The 21229-nt window shown below is 33.0% G+C and overlaps 3 protein-coding genes and 2 pseudogenes across 3 annotated transcripts; 1 reads left to right on the top strand and 4 right to left on the bottom strand.

Annotated features, from left to right (window-relative positions):
* Positions 1-242: 242 nt before the first annotated feature.
* LOC125850600 (uncharacterized) lies at positions 243-1826 on the top strand (annotated as a pseudogene).
* Positions 1827-10283: 8457 nt separating this feature from the next.
* Positions 10284-12073, bottom strand: LOC125850599 (MDIS1-interacting receptor like kinase 2-like). Its single transcript, XM_049530466.1, has 4 exons — positions 11507-12073; positions 11081-11353; positions 10663-10735; positions 10284-10609 (listed from the first exon to the last, which is right to left on the bottom strand). Exons 1-4 carry the CDS (start codon positions 12071-12073, stop codon positions 10284-10286), a joined length of 1239 nt encoding a protein of 412 aa, XP_049386423.1.
* A 78-nt stretch (positions 12074-12151) lies between these two features.
* LOC125850598 (MDIS1-interacting receptor like kinase 2-like) lies at positions 12152-17228 on the bottom strand (annotated as a pseudogene).
* Positions 17229-17314: 86 nt separating this feature from the next.
* LOC125850597 (probable leucine-rich repeat receptor-like protein kinase At1g35710) lies at positions 17315-19989 on the bottom strand. The gene is made up of 5 exons (XM_049530465.1): positions 19800-19989; positions 19517-19741; positions 18354-18794; positions 17418-18304; positions 17315-17326 (listed from the first exon to the last, which is right to left on the bottom strand). Exons 1-5 carry the CDS (start codon positions 19987-19989, stop codon positions 17315-17317), a joined length of 1755 nt encoding a protein of 584 aa, XP_049386422.1.
* Positions 19990-20628: 639 nt separating this feature from the next.
* On the bottom strand, positions 20629-21038 carry LOC125850596 (MDIS1-interacting receptor like kinase 2-like). The gene is made up of 2 exons (XM_049530464.1): positions 20786-21038; positions 20629-20669 (listed from the first exon to the last, which is right to left on the bottom strand). The coding sequence occupies exons 1-2, from the start codon at positions 21036-21038 to the stop codon at positions 20629-20631; spliced, it is 294 nt and encodes a 97-aa protein (XP_049386421.1).
* Positions 21039-21229: the final 191 nt, after the last annotated feature.

Genomic DNA, 21229 nt, shown 5'->3' with positions numbered 1-21229 from the left:
TACAATGGAGAGGAGCACCGATGTAGGGTTTTTCCATGGTCCATTGGATATAACCCTAAGGAGGAAACGACGTTAGTTGTGGTTTGGATTTCTTTATCGAACTTATCTCCAGATTTGTTTGTAAAGAAGTCTCTGTTGTCCATAGCATCAACAGTTGGGAAACCAATAGCTATAGATAAAGCTACTCAAATCAAGTCAAGTCAATACCTAGCACGGCTAGGGTCAAGGTTATACTTGATCTAATGGAAAAGCTTCCAAATCGTATAAGATTGCAGTTTGTGGATGGAAAATCTGGTAAGTTGATCGAGGTTTTTCAGGATATTGTATATGATAATCTACCTTTGTATTGTAATTATTGTAAGCACCAAGGTCATGATTACGATAGTTGTCGTTTGATTTCGAAAAGAAATCAAAATAACAAACAAATTGATGATACCATTGAAGGTGCTTTAAAAGGTACTACCGATAGTGAAAAGTATCAACGCGATGCGAGATAGATATTAAATGAAAAAAGAAAGACTGTAGATGTCCATCAAAGTAAAGCTACTCCTTTAGATCGACAATTGGTTGCTTCCACTTTCGAGCAAAATTGTGTAAACTCAATGGATGTTGATACAAGTAATATTGGTGCTCAAACAACTACCGAAAACAAAGGTGATTGCAATAACCAACAGGCTGCTACTAATGAGGTGCAATCAAAAGAAGTTGGGCTGAATTTGATGTCTAATGCAACTAAAAACGCAGGGGAAACACCAAGAATTGGGGTTGATGCGCTGCGATTTGATTCAGGGCAAAAAATAATGGATACATATGATGTTGAAGATGCTGAAAATTCTGGGCAGCATGTTTTGCAACTTGAAACGAGAATCCAACTAAAAACTGGACACTGGTTTCACACAAAAAATCAACCAGTAGTCGAAGCCTTTCCCCTACTAGTCACAATAATTCTCCATGTAGTGAAAAGGGTCCGACTGGGAATTTTCATGACAATGAGAAAAGGCAAGATACTAGTAATGCCTCAAGAGACCTATTATGTTCGAATAGCTTTGATGCTTTATTGAAGACTACTGGAAAGCAAGTAAGGTTAACAGAGAATGACCACGATTTGATCCAAGAAAAACAAGTCTCACCACCGGCTTTAAATAGCAAATTAAGTCCAGAAACTCCTGTATTTGTGCCTAAATGTGTGCTCGCAAGGAAGAAAGAGTCAAGTGCCTTAGTGTCAAATACAATTGATCTGGGTGAGGATTCTCTTGATGAAGATGGAGTGGATTTGGGTAAGGATTCTCTTGATGAAGATGAGGAAGACAATATGTTGGACATTTGCTTTGATAGAGTGGCTAGGGAAGGGGATATATCACCTAGGCAACAAAGAAGTGGAAGCAACAAAAGCAAAAAGAAGACATATAGAAGGCAACATAGTTGGGACGGTAAAATGACTGAGGAGTTTGTTCCAAGGCACCTACCGATGTGACAGGCAAAGCAAAACCATTTGACAGTATCAATAGGTTCAACTAGATCCAATAAATTCATAAAGAAGGTATGAATCATCAAGTGTTGTTGGATAGGTTTGAAGAAGAAGACAAGAGAAAAATACTTCAAGTTACTTTTGATGGACAATCAATCTTTTTTAATTCATGCTTTAGTAATAGAAAGTTTGAGGCGGGTAACTCAACTTTCTTCTTGATTGACATATTTTTACATTATTTAAGCATCTTCATTTGTAATATCATCATGGAGTGTATTACAAACTTTGTGATGATTAGAAAATACTTAGTTCTCTCTAGCTCTTATTTTCTTCATGCTTGTTAGGTAGCAGAAGTTAGGTACTTCATTAGGATTAGTAAGGCAAGGCCTAGCCCCCCTTGCTTGTACTTGTCCCTATTGATATTTTTTATGTTTAATAAAAGAGTCTAGCGGTAAAAAAAAAAAAAGCTTATCGAAAATAGTCATAACTCACACCAAAAATATTTAGAAGAGCCTAATGAGAAGGGGAAAAAAAACATTAAAAGGACAAAAGTTTTGTCCAAGTGAGATCATATGCATACCAAATAAAAAATAATCAATACAATTTTAAGGAGACGACAAAATAGTTAGAAAAAACGTACATTAAAGGAAGTAAACTATGAGATATCCAATGATGATAACAAATCATTCTAACCAGAAAAATCCTCATGTTTTGAAATAGCGTACCTCAAAAAATTGACTAACACTTCAATCAACTTTCAATTCTTAAAGTACTCATAATAACCACTGATAAATTTTAGTAAAAATAGATCACAACAACATAAAAATAAAAAATATGGGCATGCAAAGTTATTAACTCTCAGAGGATTTTCGAAAGAACACAAAATCTCATCCTTGTATGTGAAGGGATGGTGTTGTTGATGAAGAAATTAGAGATTTGTAAGGGCTTTTTTCATCGTACCTTCAACAATTCCAGTAGAGAAAACTTGCTTGAATACTCAATTAATGTTTGTTATTTAATCTGTACTAACAAATATTTATCTTGCATAAACATAAACAACAAAGTTTAAAGCATGTACTCAAAAATAAAAAGTAATAATATAAGCATAAATTAATGACAGTAAAAAAATACCAAAATTTTTAACAATAGAATGAAACAGAATGGAAAAAATCGAGTCCACTGAATGCACAATGTCCCTTAAGGAAATTATTCCCCTCTAGTACCCGAGGTTTAATGGAATAGATCCTCTCAGGATAGAACGATTCTATTCACCAGTGTATTGATACAAAAATAATGGTGTCAGTGAGTCATTCAAGAGGAGCAAAGTACACACATATTTAATTGTCCAGAAGAAGAAGTAGTTCAAAATTATCGTTGTTTTAAAATGAGAGGAAATTCCTATATTTATAGACAACAAAGGCTAGTGTGAACAAATGTTTATTGTGTCTTATCAAAATTGTCACAACTCTTTGGAAAAGGTACAACTCTTCGGAAAGGTCGCAACTTTTCATAAAAGTCGCAACTTTTCATAAAAGTCGCAATTTTTCATGAAATGGGAAGGCTAGTTTTGGAAATAAAATAAATTAAAAAGGAATCCTAGTTTTTTGTGGCGCCACGTAGGCGGGCTTAGGGTTCTCTTTTATATATATACTAGTTTCCGTGCACGCGCATTGCGTGTGTTTCTCATATTAATGATATTTTAAAAAAATACATACATATTTAGTTTTGAAAATAAATGTAACAAAAATTTGCAACTAAGATTAGTTTTGAAGAACTAACATAAATAGTTATTCATCCAATTGATTAAACTATATAAAAAAAATCGGTGAGTATATAATATATTATATATATAATTCATTTGTAATGTGTACGATCATGTGTAATCAATATATATATATATATATATATGCCGGTTAGAAAAAATAATAGTAAATCTACCCGACTATTTAAGTGAAGATACCTATATTTTGTGGTAGCTAAAATAGTTTTTATTCAATGATATCATATCAAAATAAAAGAAAATTTTCCTTTTAAAGTTTGATACTATATTTACATATGACGCGGATACTCCTAATTCTTTCTGTAAAATGAATCAGTAAATTCAACTATGAAGACACATTACAGAATACAAAAAATTACAAAATAATTTTTTCAATACCAATCACATGATGCCATGAAGGCATATAACCTGCGATATCCAACTACTATATCAACATTAACAAACAAATTAAGATGAATGTCAGAGATGTAAACTTTTAACTTGGTAGTTCCCACTTTTATATTAAAATACTACTACAAGATATCATTTTATAATGCATAGGAGCGGGGGTTTTACCCTGTGCGCACCCAAAGGGTAGCGGCTGCGGGTTTCCCTTGTCATAAAAAAAAAAGATATCATTTTATAACTCCCTCCAAATACACAAATAACGTCGTATTAATATTCTATAGCCGTAAACAATTATAATTACAGTACGTTATAAGAATAAATCAATTAATGAAAATTCTAAAATCAAGTCTTCTAAAGAAACCAACTTCCTCCTTTTCATAGCTCATGAATTTCTGCTAGCTGCACTCCATATATCATCCAATGAATGTTTAATGTTACATATAAATTGATATGACAATTATTCAATTCCAACATGTATCAACTCTACATGTTTCTCCATCTCCCATTTTCTTTATTTCATGCAAAAGGAAAAATTTAAAGGAATAGAAAGAAAATGAGAAGGAAGGCTAGATTTTTTTTTACTCAACTAAAGAAACAAAACTGGAAGGAAATGGAAATCATTTGTTACCTTTAAATAGTGTTTTTTTTATGTTCTTTGAAATTCCTTTTAACATAATATGTATTTATTAACCTACACTTAAATACTTAATGAACTATTCAAATTCTACTGATTGTTATATATTAACAAAGATTGATTACTAATTTAGAAGTGTTAGAATTTGATAAGTCAAGTTAAAGAAAATGAAAAGATAAATTATAGGAATTGTAAAAGTTAGGTAAAGTAATACATGATGTGTTAATTTAAAGCAATTAATCATGTATTATGTGAATTCCTTGGATACGTTTGTCTGAGCATTAAAGTACACTTTTCCACTTCCAAATCCCGTTCAATTTATGTAATTGAAAAATTAATTAATTGAATTTTATTTAACTTTCACCTAAGGTGCGCAAAATAACATTTTCTAATTAGATATTTAATTAAATGTTTGATTTAATTAGATAATATATATATATACACTTACGAAATTGTAAAAGATAATGTACTAATACACATATAAGAATATGAAGAATCAATTCTGAAATTGTTAAGACGCGCGCTGCATATATAAATGACTTCTATTGACTTCTTGAAATTACTAATTGATATGTGGAGAAGCATATAATTATGGTTGATTCATTGTATTGTACTCAATATGATATCTAGCATTTATTTAAACGTATATTTACAATTTTTTGCACAAATTATTAAAGGAGTATTTCTTTATTTCAAGATTAAAAGGTTTAATTAATTATATTAGATGAATTTAATTAAATATTTTATAACATTTTCATTTAGTGTAGGGGTAAAATGGTAATTCAACTTTTCACTATGGAGCTTCCCACTTATAATAATACTAATTTTGAGCACGTGTGTTGCACATGTATTCGATGCTAATAGTTTAAACTTCTTAAAACATTAGAAATAGCACCAAAACAGAAAGTAAAGGATACATGCTCAATTGATGAATAGTTCAATTGATATTCACTATCATCACAAAGCACATCACACCAAAAGTTAATATCAAATGAAGTTAAAATGATCCCCTTAGTTTTAAGAAAGAAAGAAAGTTCCTTCAGCATTGTATTCTATTACTTTGATAACAACTACTATAGTTAGGAGTTGTACACAGTCAACAAATTGTATAACGTTTTCTTGTATAGTGCTTTTACTCTATCAAATATTCGATCTAAATGATATTTCAACGACAAATAGTGTGGATATGAGCAACACCACTAGTGATTACAAATACTTCAGGCCCATCAAGTAGTTATTGTCAGATGAAAGTAGTGTTTGTTGAAGTTGTATCAACTTAAGAGAATTAATTTAATATATATAAATCATAAGTGCATGTATAAGTACCCTTTATTTGATTTACTTATATGAGTCATTTAAACTGGAAATTTGGTAGAAAATATTAGTTGAATAATATGTATATTGTATTATAAAATATAATATGACAATAAGTCAACATCAATGTATTTTGTGTGAGCATGAAACACCATATAAAAAATAAATTCCTATTTCAAATCAAGCCTTCTCAAATTCAAGTGCACCTAGATATCACCATCTCGACTTCTTCTTCCCCATGCAGTCCATCTACCATTTTTGGATCCATGATTTTTATCTTTTAGTTTGTTGTTGCATCTCAAAATCCATAGACTTCTCAATGGAAGATTATGATAGATAATGTAAGTGAAGAAACTAAATTAAATTAGTGTATTTTTATTGAAAAAAAATATTAATAATACACTAAGCAGTGAATTCTTACAAGGAAGAAGCATATAGTGTTCTATCTTCTCACTTTAAATGGGGATGTATATTACTGACTAAAGGTTAAAACCTATAGAACGTTACTGACTTGTTGAGTTAATTCCTACAAAAGAAAATAGAAATTAGTGAAAATTGTGCCTTATGCAGTGTAATATAATCGGAAATAAACCATCTCCATGCCATCTTTTGCCAACGTCTTCTGTTCTATAGTTCAAAGTACACTTCTTGTGCCTTGAACTCACTCAACCTTAAATTGACAAATTTAAGAACATATATATAATTTGATATGGTTGAAATAATACAACAAATGTGGGGTGATTGAAGAGATTTAAGGTGTTATAAATATTTGTAGAATTTAGTATAGCCATTTAAAGTGCAAGTTGAAATTGATTGACAATAGACCTATTTGAATGACTTGATTATTGCATATATGGAAAATGCTTGTCCAAACCTGTTGAGCATCTAAATATAGTTAGTGGGTAGACTGTTTAATAAATTATAACTTAAAGCTAGTAGATGCAACTTATAGTAATTCAAAACGTCATAGCCACTGAATTATAACATTTTCGTCGAGTAAGTAAAAAAAACAGCAATAAAAAGTTTTGAAATATGTTCATCCAAATCAATAAATAAAAGTAGTGACATAAATATTTTTCATACGATCTCTAGATAAATGAAGTATGATCCTTACCTATATGCTGCAAATGTTGCTGGCTGACCAAGTAAACCAAATCAAAAGAGCAATGATTGCTTCATGGAAAAAAAATATATATTGCACAGCTTACGGCAAAAAATATGAAAAAGGCTAAAGTCAAGTGAGAATCATCTATGAATATAATATTAATAGTAATGTCAAGAACTTAGGCCTTTTTATATAAATTCTATAAAGAGAGTATTTTTCCACCATTAATCCAGGGAATTTGAAAAGACCAAAAATAAATGATATTATCATATGAATGAATTAATGAATAAATTAATATCAACCCTTCCTCTTCTTTTAGTTTTAAATCGGTAGTAATTACAATGACAACATTGTCTTTTCATATGATGATAATATCATTAGTATTAATTAGTCTACTACGGTCAGTTTATTGTTTAATAATTTAATATTTAATTAATTATACATTTTATGAAGAGATTTTTGGATTATTATTATTATTAATTTATTATTATATACATATAGATTATAGATGATATATATGTATTAAATTAGATATTTTAATTAGGAATTAATCTAAGGAAGTGAAAAAGTCATTAACATATTAATTAAAATGATACAATTTAATATTTAAATTAAATAATTAAATGTTTTATAGTATTTTAATTTATAATAGGGGTAAAATTGTAATTCAACTTTTAATTTTTTTTGTTCCCACTTATAGTAATATACTAGATATTGGAGCCCGTGCCAGCACGGGCCCAATATATATTACTCCCTCCGTTTCAGAAAAAATGACCTCGTTTGACTTGACATGGAGTTTAAGAAAATAAAGAAGACTTTTGAATTTTGTGGTCCTAAATTAAAGTTATGTCAAATGTACAAAATTGTCCTTTAATCTTGTGGCCTTAAACATGTCTCGTGAAAAGCTGAAATTAAAATGGTAAAAAAAAAGAGGTCATTCTTTTTTAAAAGAAAAGGAGGTCATTCTTTTTGAAACAGAGGGGGTACTTATTTTGTTTCAATTTATGTAACATATAAATGAGATTGAATAGTCAATCATTTTTTTTTATATATAATTTGTGAATATTGTAAATTATTAATTGTTATGATTTATAGTACTTTTTACATATTTTTCAGATAATATTATTCATTCTCTCCCAAATTATGTGACATAGAATTTCGAGGGTCGGAAAATCATTGTTTTATGTCTTTTAAAGTTATTGTGATTTGTAATAGTTTTTACGTCATTTTTAAATAAGATATGTTACTCTTTTTGTTTCAATTTATGTGACACTAACATATTTTTGAGAGCGAACTATTTTTTTTTATGTTTTTTAAAATTTTAAGATGTTAATTATTGTGATTTATAATATTTTTTTAGTCCTCTTAAATGGTATATGTTACTTCCTTTCTCCCAATTTATGTGGCACGTGAGTCAATCAAATTTGTATATGTCTTTTAAATATTTAAGTAGTTAATAATTATGATTTGTACTATTTTTCTATTTAACTTTCTTTTCTTACCTTTCTTTTTCAATCGGTTAGAAATTATTGAAATTCAATTTTAAGTCGAATTTGAAGAAACATTCAGAAGTTGTTTTCACTTTTTTCACTTTAAATTCCTCATCAAAAATATAAAGTAATTCTAATTTATAATTATGATCAAATATGACTTCGATTTTCAGACATTATTTTTTATTTTTAAAAATAAAATTATTTCTTTTAAATACCCATTATTTTCACTTTTACTATATTTTAATTAATGTAATTATTAACATTTTTAATAAATTCAGACGTTATTTTTTATTTTTAAAAATAAAATTAGTTCTTTTAAATATCCATTATTTTCACTTTTACTATATTTTTATTAATGTAATTATTAATATTTTTAATAAATAATTTACCATGAAATTAACAAAGTGCAAAAAAATAAAAAAGTGCAAAAAAAATGAGAGAGGCAGAAGAAGCCGTGAGGCACGTAATGAAAGAGGAATGGAGTTGGAATTCAAAAGTAAGAGGTCCATATATCCTACAAGGATGGGCCCACATGCAGCACTACTTTTCGGCTGAAGGAAAATAGGAAATGGTAAAAAGGAAACATACAAGCCGGTTTTTAAGTCCAAATATGAGAAAGTACAATTTTTGAAGCAGTAAAGTATAATTTATTTAAGCATAATAATAACAATATACCAAAATTACCCCTAGCTAGGGAAGCAATTATGTTGACGAACAGCTGCTTCCCTTAGCCTCTTCTACTATATAGTAATATGATATGATGATATGATTTTACTTAAGTTTATTTTAAAGATATTTTTTTAAAAATTTTTACTTTTTAAATTTGCAAGTTTAAGTTTAATAAAGTTTTTTTGTTTTAAAGTTTTTCAGCTTAAGTTTTCAAGATTTGAAATTTTGAATCTTTTGAAGTTTATAAGTTATTACTTATTAATATGTTATAAGTTACACTTATAACTTGTAATTTAAATAACTTTAGTTTGTAATTTTAAAAAATTAAATAAAAATAAGGATAAAATAATGACACAAATTAAAAAAGTATCAATTCAATCCAATTTTTCTTTTTTTTTGAAAATATGCCTATATATAAATTATAAAATATAAATTAATTAATAAAAAATAATTAACCGAAACCGGACCGGACTGGAACGAAATCGGAATAAACCGGTACCGGTACACCGGTATCAAATGGTGATACCGTACCGTTCCGAGTACCGGTTCACGGTGTCCCATTCCGTCCTGAAGACTAACAGACCAAAATGGTACCGGATCGGTACCGGTACAACCCGGTCCGTGCCCAGCCTTACCCAACTCACATAGCAATGGGCTTCATGACTGTAAGTTTATCCACTCGCACTCTCTCTCTGCGCTATCTGGTTTGTTACTCTATTTACAAAATTAAGCAGAATAACTAATGCTTGGCAGACGCAAAATTCTATAAACCAGAAGGAAATTTTACTCCAATCCAAGTGAATATTTTTCAGAACTGAGAATAAGAAGACAACCAATTTCTTCCACTAACTCATATTAGGAAATGGAATTATTAGGTTAGTTGGGTCGGGTATACGGACATATTGATTGGTTAGAAGAATTATTATGAGAGAAAATTTTAATTATAATAAAAATATATTTATGCAAGTGCCACATTAGATAATAAGAGTGGGGGAGTTAATAGTTTAAGGGTAATTATGCACCCTGAGAGTTTTCATGCAAACCAGTCTCAAATATAACATTAGTACTACTTAGCAAACATGAAGCTTGGTATACATGAGCTGCAGGGCTGGTTTGCTGGTAAGAGAGCCTAATATCTGTAATAGTATCTTGCAAACTGCATATACTATATAGTTCCTCCCTATCTACTGAGTCATAAGCTATAAAAAAGATTTCCATCTTTCAACTAAAAAAAACAATTACCTTCTACATTATACACTCTAATATAATAAAACCAGATAAGCACCCCGACAATACAACAATACTACTCCCAGTACGTAATAAATTTGTCATAGACCTTCTCATCAAAATAACTTACTTCACAATCACTTGGTGTGATAGATTATTCATTTTCATACAAAGACACCTTACATATATATCAGGGATTACAAAGCTCACTTTACATGAGTAGGCAGACGTGCATCCATTGATGATAACCTATGAGATATGAAGTGCATTGTTGGCCTTGATTTTGGAGCTTCAAGCAAACAAGAGCTTGCTAGCTTGATGATAAAAACCAAAACATCTTTTACTTCTTCTTCAGGATATGGAAGACGTTCATCTAGCAAATCACTAAGCTGCACATGATCTATAGTTGATGAATTTTCTAGCACAGTAATATATTCTCCGAGATGCTTTCCTTTGATTATCTCCAATGCTAATACTCCAAAGCTATAGACATNCACTTTTCCGTATACTATCATTCTTTTGGCATGTAATTCTGTGTGAATCATATTTTAGAAGTGTTCACAATTTGAGATTTTTCATGCAAACCAGTCTCAAATATAACATCAGTACTACTTAGCAAACATGAAGCTTGGTATACATGAGCTGCAGGGCTGGTTTGCTGCTAAGAGAGCCTAATATCTGTAATAGTATCTTGCAAACTGCATATACTATATAGTTCCTCCCTATCTACTGATTCATAAGCTATAAAAAATATTTCCATCTTTCAACTAAAAAAAAAACAATTACCTTCTACATTATACACTCTAATACAATAAAACAAATAAGCACCCCGACAATACAACAATACTACTCCCAGTACGTAATAACTTTGTCATAGACCTTCTCATCAAAATAACTTACTTCACAACCACTTGGTGTCATAGATTATTCATTTTCATACAAAGACACCTTACATATATATCAGGGATTACAAAGCTCGCTTTACATGAGTAGGTGGACGTACATCCATTGACGATAACCTATGAGATATGAAGTGCATTGTTGCCCTTGATTTTGGAGCTTCAAGCAAACAAGATCTTGCTAGCTTGATGATAAAAACCAAAACATCTTTTACTTCTTCTTCAGGATATGGAATTCGTTCATCTAGCAAATCACTAAGCTGCTCGTGATCTATAGTCGACAAATTTGCTAGCATAGTAATATATTCCCTAAGATGCTTTCCTTTGATTATCTCCAATGCTAATACTCCAAAGCTATAGATCGACATCACACATTTCTGTAACCTTCATTGTATAAGTAAGCTCTGAAACAACACAGTTTCCAAAAGAGTAAAACAAATTAAATGTGAAAATGAGATTAAAACAGTACAGAGTGTTTGCTATTGTTCATGAGTTTGAGAAAAGGATAAAAAAAGTAAGTTGGACCTTACCAGGTGCAACATAGCCATATGTGCCTGCAAGCGCAGTGCAATTGGATGAGTCTGGCTTGAGAAGCTTAGGGACTCTAACTTTTTGAGTGACCCTAATTCCCCAGGTATATTGCCAAAAATATTGTTGCTTTGCACAAAAAGCTTAACCAGTGAGGTTAATTTGCCAAATTCCTTTGGAATCTGCCCAGTAAAATGATTCGATGAAAGATCAAGTCCTAGAAGCCCTTTGGCGTTTCCAATTTCTAGTGGTATACTGCCACTAATGTTAGTTCTGGCTACCCGCATATCAATCAAACTTTTACATTTCCCCCAGTTGCTGCTGAGTTCACCATGAAAATCATTGTTGCTCAAATCAATGAACAGAAGCTCTGGATGGATGCCAAAAGCTTTAGATAAATTCCCAGTAAAGCTGTTGCTATTGAAGCGGACCCTTTTGAAACTAGAGCACTCGGTCAAGCTTCTTGGGATTGGCCCTGTAAGCCTGTTACCATCCACCGTGAAAATCTCAAGTTTCCCACCTTTGCAAAGCCACTCTGGCAAATGGCCTGAAAAGTGATTGTAACTCATTGATAAGACAACCAAGTTATCCAAATATGCAAATTCTTTTGGAATAGAACCCGAAAGTTCATTGGCAGCAAGATTTAGTCACTGCAAGTTTCTCAAATTGCCAAAGGAAACAGGAACAGGACCAGTAAGCTGATTATAGGATAAATGCAATATAGTGAGGTTTTTCAAATTTCCCAACTCACTAGGAATGGGACCAGAAAATTGGTTACTATAAAATTTTAGAATTTTGAGCTCAATTAAATCACCAAGAGTTATTGGAATTGGACCAGAAAGATTATTACTCCATAAGGATAGATACTCAAGTGACTTCATTTTTCCTATTTCTGCAGGAATGGGACCAGAAAGTTGGTTTGAATGAAGGTACAAATGTTTGAGCTGAGTTAAGTCACCTAGAGTTGCTGGAATTGGACCAGAAAGATTATTACTCCATAAGGATAAATACTTGAGTGACTTCATCTTTCCTATTTCTACAGGAATGGGACCAGAAAGTTGGTTTTCATAAAGGTACAAAATATTGAGCTTAGTTAAGTCACCCAGAATAATTGGAATTGAACATTGAGTTTTTTCAAATTCCCCAACTCTCTAGGAATGAGACCTAAAAGTTGGTTAGAATAAAGGTACACAATTTCAAATGGTAGATCAAATTTAGTTTGCTCTTTACTTCCCGATCAAATCTAGTTTCCTCAAATCATTTAATACGTATTTTTGGCAGAATCAGGTGTACTAATGTAGATAAGTAGCTACATCAATCAGTGAATTTTAGGAGAAGAAACAATATCGGTAAAGGATATATAATGAAATGATATAATTTTTTGCAGATTATAAGGTGATAAAAAGAATATCAAAAGGCTATAAAGGTAGAAGATAAATGAGCAAAAATTAAAGATAAGAGAAGAAAAGGCGTAGTACATTGAACAAAAATAGATCACATTCATGCATGGAAGTTGTTATTTACCTTTATTCAGAATTAAGATGCCTCTTTTTAATAATGAAGGGAAAGGTGAACGTCTACCTTCTTCTAACTGAATATATATATTTTTTATAAAAAATGTGCATTTACATCTTTGTACAATTATTTTTTGAAGTAATATCTAGTTAAATGATATTATAAGTAAGTTAGTAACTCAACTTTATAAGGTTATTTTTGTAATCCAACATTTAACTTGAGAGATTATTATTATTCTAATTATATTATGTTGATATATAATATAATAAATATGATTAGTAGTGGTATAATAGTATAATAATATGATATGATTATTATTTAATATTTGATTAATTAGTTGGTTTGTGGCATTTAAATTAAGAGTAGGGGTATAATGTAATGGTAATCCAACTTTCAAGGTTGGAGCTTCCCACTAATAATAATATATATGATGATAGGATCGGTAAGGTAAGGTCTAGCCCCCTTGCTTGTACTCTTCTCTTCGAAGGTTCTTTTATTTTTTTTTAAAAATACTAGTCCCAACAATTGAAATACTTCACAACCACTCAGCGACAAAGGTTATTCATCTCCATTCTCCATATATATCAGGGATTATATAGCTCGCCTTACATGGGGGTTTCTCTGATGAGTAGGTGGACGTGCATCCATGGATGATAACTTACGAGAGATGAAGTGCATTGTTGGCCTTGATTTTGGAGTTTCAAGCAAACAAGAGCATGCTAGCTTGATGATAAAAACCAAAACATCTTTTACTCTATCTTCAGGATACGGAAGGCGTTCATCCAGCAATTACCTAAGCTGCTCAGGATCTATAGTCCATGAATTTGCTAGCACAGAAATGTATTCCCCAAGGTGCTTTCCTTTGACTATCTCCAATGATAATACTCCAAAGCTATACATATCACACATTTGCGCAACCTTCACTGTATATGCAAGCTCTTGACAATAAAATTTCCAGAACAATATTATCAATTTAAACGTATAAATGAGATAAAAACAATGGAGTGTTCATGAACTATTTAAAACTTACCAGGTGCGACATAACCATATGTGCCTGCAAGCGCAGTGCAATTGGATGAGTCTAGCTTGAGAATCTTTGCTATTCCAAAGTCTGCAACACGAGCTCTGAACAATAAAATTTCCAGAACAATACATGTATATTTGTATATATATTTATAAAGAAATGTATAAATATTAAGTGTGGCACCTTAGAACTAATGAGTCTTGTGGTGCAAGTGGTTAAAGTTCATGTTTACTACCTTAAGTATTGTCTTGCTCCGCTCTGTAGTTTTCCATAGGTTTCAAGCATGTGGCACCCTGCTTGTGATGCCTCTATGTAAGTTCATCCACTCTCTCTGTTCTGTTACTCTTTTTACATAATTCAGCAATTAGGCAAGCAGAATAATTCATGCTTGGCAGAGGCATAATTCTATAAACTAGAAGGGAAATTTTGCTGCAATCCAAGTGAATATTTATCACAACCATAATAAACTGAGAATAAGAAAGACAGCCAATTTCTTCCAGTATCTCATATTAGGAAGTGGGTTTATTAGGTTAGTTGGGTCGGGTATTCATATCGGTTAGAAGAATTATATTGAGAGAAAAATTTAATTGGAATAAAAATATATTTGTGTAGGCGCCAGTAAGATAATAAGGGTGGGGAGTTAATAGTTTAAGGGCTAATATCCAAAATTGGATGGTAAATATATCAAAGAAAATAGTTTGCAATGCACAAAACCCGTATCCAACTCACATTGGAGTAAAAAGTTGTGAGGGTTTTACTGCGGACTGCCTGGGTAGAATCCGGGTTGGGTCAAAAATATGGTATGTCGGCTTACTCGATGTTTTAACCCATAAAAGCATTTCTTTTCACTTCCTAACAAGAAAGAAAGCTGAAGTGAGGGTTCTAATGGCATTATTGCATGATGAAGGTTAGTTTTTAGCGATTTCTACCATTAAAGGTTGCCCCCGTGCCTAGAAACGTGATCTCTACATGTGGCAATCTTTTCCCCTTCTATTAGCTGCGTTGGAGCTAGTTTTTGAAGATATAAATTGGTAGTTTTTGGTGTTTCTTCAAGGTTTACACTTGATTTGCTAAGGTAATCTTCTCAGGACTCTTTTATGATTGTTTTTATGAAGTTCTACGGACGTTTTGTCAAGTTGGGGCCATATGACAAATCTGTCGATTTAAGCTCAATTATGAATTGTTTATAGGTGTGTACCAGTTGTGTATATATAGTGTTTGCGAAGCGTAGGATGTAAGGAACAACTTTCATGAAGAAAATACGGGCATTCGAGTATTCATTGGAAAGGCATGGAACGGCTAAGCTCCATCCTTCATTTTAGCACGACTCCTAGGAAATTCCTAAAACGCCAAAAGTGATATTTTGCTATTCTCTTGCTAGAAAGACCTTCTATGAAAGGCATTGGGATCTCAGCTGAATTATTTACATATATTTTGATATTCTGTAACAAAATCCAAATTCCTCACTATATTAAAACAGACTTGAATGTGATTAACCCTTTAGAATCGTAAATTGCAATGATCAAACAACTGAATTACAATGGAAATGATGAATTAACTAGTAACTAAGATAGAGATAAGAATTGGGATGAGAAGCTTAGATTCTAGAAGAAGAAGAGAGGAACAAACTTTTTCTTCAATATGCATAACCCTTCTTTCAAACCCACTCTAGCTTTTAACCAAATGCTAATTGGGCCTGGATCCCAAATAAAACACTCCAACATTTTACTCGGTAACCTATGAGAGATGAAGTGCATTGTTGGCCTTGATTTTGGATCTTCAAGCAAACAAGAGCTTGCTAGCTTGATGATAAAAGCCAAAACATCTTTTACTTCATCTTCAGGATATGTAAGACGTTCATCTAGCAAATCACAAAGCTGCACATGATCTATAGTTGATAAATTTGCTAGCACAGTAATATATTACCCTAGATTCTTTCCTTTGATTATCTCCAATGCTAATACTCCAAAGCTGTACATTTCCATAGTTTTCATTGTATAGGCGAGCTCTGAAACAATACAATTTCCAAAAATGGTGTAACAACTTAGATGTGTAAATGAGATAAAAACAGTATAGAGTGTTTGGCTATAGTTCACGAAGTCTGAATAAAATAGAAATTAAATTTAGACCTTACTAGGTGCAACATAGCCATATGTTCCTGCAAGTGCAGTGCAATTGGATGAGTTTGGTTTGAGAAGCTTCGCTATGCCAAAATCTGAAACACGAGCTTCATACTCAGAATCAACCAAAACATTACTGCTTGATATGTCTCGATGAACAATTGGCGGTGAGCAATCCTGGTGCATGTAAGATAAAGCAAAAGCAACACCTTTGATGGTATTCACCCTTTTAAGCCAATCCAATTTCTTGGACTCAACTTCATTGCTCAGAATACTAGACAAACTCCCCCTCTCCACATACTCGTAAACCAAGAGCGAGGGTTGTGCTTTTGAACAATAGCCGTAGAGGTTCACAATGTTCCGGTGCTTAATCCCAGTCAATGCCCTTGCTTCATTTATGAAGCTTTTGGGATGTGTATTCTGAAATGAAGAATGAAGTCTCTTCACAGCTATATCTCCTAATAATGGAAGGTTTACCTTGTAAACACTTCCATGTCCTCCTTGCCCAATGCAAAATTTTGCATCAAACTCCTCTGTGGCATTTAAGATATCCCTGTACAATGCCTTTCCATCTAACATGGATAACGAAAGCCAACCATCACCATCCCTTCTTTCAACGTCTTTAACTCTCCTCCTTTTATTACACATAAAGAGAACACCAATGAAAACACAGAGCAGTACTAGTGCTCCCATAACAGGAAGTACAGTGATGAGGATGAGTTTACGTCCCTTTGCTATTGAGTGCTTTTTCACCACAGAAGATGGCTTTTTGCAGGGCTGGAATCCTGTTACATTGCCGCAAAGACCTTTATTACCTTCTAACGAAGCATTCATAAAAGCTTTATTATTAGGGATTGGACCTTCCCAATCATTGTATGACAATACAACATCCAGCAAACCAGTCAAACTTTCAAGTTCTTTAGGAATGCGCCCAGATAGACCATTGTGGGAAAGATTCAAGTTTGACAAGTCCAGCAAACTGGCTAGCTCAGCAGGTATTTCTCCATCAAGAAGATTATGGCTCAAATCAAGTACAGTAAGATGAGTTATACTCCCTATCTCCTTTGGAATCTTCTGTCCAAACTTCTTGTTGCTCAGGTTCAACTGAAATAACCGCACAAAATCTCCTATCCACGTTGGGATTGATCCATTCAATCTGTTGTCTGATAAATCAAGGGACTCTAACTTTGTCAGTGACCCAAGTTCCTCAGGTATATTGCCAGAAATATTGTTGTTTTGCACAGAAAGCCTTACCAGGGAAGTTAATCTTCCAAATTCCTTTGGAATCTGCCCAAGCAAATGATTCGATGAAAGATCAAGTCCAAGAAGCCCTTGGATGTTTCCAATCTCTGGTGGTATGCTACCACTAATGTTATTTCTGGCTACACGCAGATCAATCAAATTTTCGCATTTCCCCCAGTTGCTGCTGAGCTCACCATGAAAATTATTGTCGCTCAAATCAATGAACTGAAGCTCTGGATAGATTCCAAAAGCTTCGGATAAGTTTCCAATGAAACTGTTGTTATTAAAGCGAACCCATTTAAAACTCGAACAGTTGCTCAAGCTTCTTGGTATTGGCCCTGTCAGCTTGTTGCTAGCCACTGTGAAGTTCTCAAGTTTCCCACCTTGACAAAGCTGGTCTGGTAAATGGCCTGAAAGCTGATTTTGGGTCATTGTTAGCACTCGCAAGTTATCCAAATATGCAAGTTCTTTTGGAATGGAACCTGAAAGTTTGTTGGTATGGAGATGCAGTGTCTGCAAGTTTGTCAAATTGCCAAATATAGCAGGAATTGAACCAGTAAATTGATTTTCAGATAAAACCAGATCATTGAGTTTATTCAGATTCCCCAACTCACTAGGAATGGGACCAGAAAGATTGTTTCTCTGTAAGTTTAAAGTCTCAAGTGACTTCATCTTCCCTATTTCTGCAGGAATGGGACCAGACAAGTCATTTTCGAAAGCATAGAAAAATTTGGCATTAATCAAGTTGCCTATTTCCAAAGGAATGTGACCTGTTAACTGGTTTATACCAAGACTAACTACGACAAGGTTGGTAAGTTTCCCTATTTCTGAAGGAATGGGACCAGAGATTTGGTTTTCATAAAGGTACAAATTTGTGAAATCAGTTAAGTCACACAAAGCTTTTGGAATAGGGCCAGAAAGATAATTTGTGCTTAATCTTAAGTCCACAAGTAACTTCAAGTTCCGGAGGAATATGACCCGTTAGCTGGTTTGTATTAAGATCAAGTTCGACAAGGTTGGAAAGTTTTCCTATTTCTAAAGGAATGGGGCTAGAAAGTTGGTTGGCATTAAGGTACAAAATTGTGAGCTCAGTTAAGTCACCTAAAGATTTTGGAATTGGACCAGAAAGATTGTTGTTGTGTAAGCTTAAATCGACAAGTGACTTCATCTTCCCTATTTCTGCAGGAACAGGACCAGACAATTCATTGGAGTAAGCATATAACCATTTTGCATTAATTAAGTAGCCTATTTCCGGAGGAATATGACTTGTTAACTGGTTTGTATCAAGATCAATTTCAACAAGATTGACAAGTTTACCTATTTCTGCAGGAATGGCACCAGAAAGTTGGTTTTCATAAAGGTGCAGAATTGTGAGCTCAGTTAAGTCACCTGTTAGTGAAAACTTACAAGATAACAAAAATACAAGATTACAATTGAAAATAAAAATGAAGAAATAAATCTCTTCAGGCTGAGGCGCGGATATGTCGCTCTCTTTAAGGAGATTCAAGCCCACTGCAGCAAATGTTTTCACCGGTCCAGCAGTAGTCCTCTTGACTTGTCCCCTCCAGGATACAACAGCCTTCACAAAGTATAACTCAACAAATCTGGACAAGAGTTGAGTCCAAAGCTCCACAAAAAAGAACACCTCCCTTCAACTAATAAGAACTCTCTTTTTGACAAACCTTATACACTCTATATTTTCTTGTTGTGTTGTGTGTTCCAAACCAAATGAAGACCACTATTATTTATACTAGAAGAAGTCTTCCTAGCAATGATTAGAAAGATAATGGTGTAGTAAATAGTGAAGATAATGGTCTTAGGAGTTACATAGGTTACAAGGTGTAATGGAGGAATAATTTGGAGAAGTAATTGTGTGGGCAACAAATGCACCAACGTGCAAATGCAAAACTGCCCAAGGTGTTGACCCAACGTTCAGTGGAACGTTTTTTGTAACCAAAAAATAATGGGCAATAATACCTATGTGCATTGATAGGTGAGTAATGTCATATATGCCTCACCAACGGATGCAATGTAAGAATGCCCACTAACACTCTTTTAACTCAAAGTAAAGCAAATTAATATATTAAAATAGTAATATTAAAATGCTAAACCAACATCACCTAAATCTTTTGGAATCGGACCAGAAAGATTGCTTCTCTGTAAGCTTAACTTCACAAGTGATTTCATCTTCCCTATTTCTGCAGGAATGGGACCAGAGAGTTGGTTTTCATAAAGGTACAAAATTGTGAGCTCAGTTAAGTCACCTAATGCTTTTGGAATTGGACCAGAGAGATTATTTTTGTTTAGCATTAACTCCACAAGTGACTTCATCTTCCCTATTTCAATAGGAATGGAGCCAGACAATTCATTGGAGAAAGCACTGAACAATTTTACATTGATCAAGTTGCCTATTTCCAGAGGAATATGACCTGTTAACTGGTTTCCCTATTTCTGCAGGAATGGGGCCAGAAAGTTGGTTAGAATAAAGGTACAAAATTTTGAGCTTGGTTAATTCACCTAAATCTTTTGGAATCGACCCAGAAAGATTGTTTCTGCATAACATTAACTCCTCAAGTGACTTCATCTTCCCTATTTCTGCAGGAATGGGACCAGACAATTCATTGGAAAAAGCATAGAATATTTTTGCATTAATCAAGTTGCCAATTTCCGGAGGAATATGACCTGTTAACTGGTTTGTATCAAGATCAACTTCAACAAGATTGACAAGTTTCCCTATTTCTGTAGGAATGGGGCCAGAAAGTTGGTTAACATAAAGGTACAAAATTTTGAGCTTGGTTAATTCACCTAAAGCTTTTGGAATCGAACCAAAAAGATTGTTTCTCTGTAAGCATAAACTCTCAAGTGACTTCATCTTCCCTATTTCAATAGGAATGGAGCCAGACAATTCATTGGAGAAAGCATAGAACAATTTTGCATTAATCAAGTTGCCTATTTCCGGAGGAATATGACCTGTTAACTGGTACGTATCAAGAGCAACTTCTATAAGGCTGGTAAGTTTCCTATTTCTGCAGGAAAGGGGCCAGAAAGTTGGTTAGAATAAAGTTACAAAATTTTGAGCTTGGTTAATTCACCTAAATCTTTTGGAATCGAACCAGAAAGATTGTTTCTGTATAACATTAACTCCTCAAGTGACTTCATCTTCCCTATTTCTGCAGGAATGGGACCGGACAATTCATTGGAAAAAACATAGAATATTTTTGCATTAATCAAGTTGCCTATTTCCGGAGGAATATGACCTGTTAACTGGTTTGCATCAAGATCAACTTCAACAAGATTGACAAGTTTCCCTATTTCTGTAGGAATGGGGCCAGAAAGTTGGTTAACATAAAGGTACAAAATTTTGAGCTTGGTTAATTCACCTAAAGCTTTTGGAATCGAACCAGAAAGATTGTTTCTCTGTAAGCTTAAACTCTCAAGTGACTTCATCTTCCCTATTTCAATAGGAATGGAGCCAGACAATTCATTGGAGAAAGCATAGAACAATTTTGCATTAATCAAGTTGCCTATTTCCGGAGGAATATGACCTGTTAACTGGTTCGTATCAAGAGCAACTTCAACAAGATTGACAAGTTTCCCTATTTCTGCCGGAATGGGACCAGAAAGGCTGTTCATGCTAAGATCAACATATTCAAGAAAAAGTAGAGATGAAAATGGAAAATCATGGAGTGTACCAATGACACCAGAATTTGAAATATTCAACCTGTTTATCCGACCATTAAAGCAATTAACTCCATACCAGTCCCTGCATGGATCATGGCTGGAAGAATTCTTGGCAGCAGCAGGATGACTTAGTGTCCAAGAAG

Source organism: Solanum stenotomum, unplaced genomic scaffold (genome assembly GCF_019186545.1).
Source record: "Solanum stenotomum isolate F172 unplaced genomic scaffold, ASM1918654v1 scaffold18192, whole genome shotgun sequence".
Lineage (NCBI taxonomy): Eukaryota > Viridiplantae > Streptophyta > Magnoliopsida > Solanales > Solanaceae > Solanum > Solanum stenotomum.
The sequence above is the reverse complement of the archived record's forward strand: the minus strand, read 5'-3'. Positions and strand labels throughout refer to the sequence as shown.

What these genes read in the sequence shown, in the direction of transcription:
- LOC125850597 (XM_049530465.1), bottom strand. Translation starts at nt 19,989, where the DNA reads ATGAAGTCACTTGAGGAGTTAATGTTATGCAGAAACAATCTTTCTGGG. An exon ending in AAATAGGCAACTTGATCAAT is followed by an intron (nt 19,742 to 19,799) that starts GTAAAATTGTTC and finishes CTATTGAAATAG; the next exon opens with GGAAGATGAAGTCACTTGTG. An exon ending in TCCGGAACTTGAAGTTACTT is followed by an intron (nt 18,305 to 18,353) that starts GTGGACTTAAGA and finishes CTATTCCAAAAG; the next exon opens with CTTTGTGTGACTTAACTGAT.
- LOC125850596 (XM_049530464.1), bottom strand. Translation starts at nt 21,038, where the DNA reads ATGAACAGCCTTTCTGGTCCCATTCCGGCAGAAATAGGGAAACTTGTC. An exon ending in TTCGATTCCAAAAGCTTTAG is followed by an intron (nt 20,670 to 20,785) that starts GTGAATTAACCA and finishes GATGCAAACCAG; the next exon opens with TTAACAGGTCATATTCCTCC.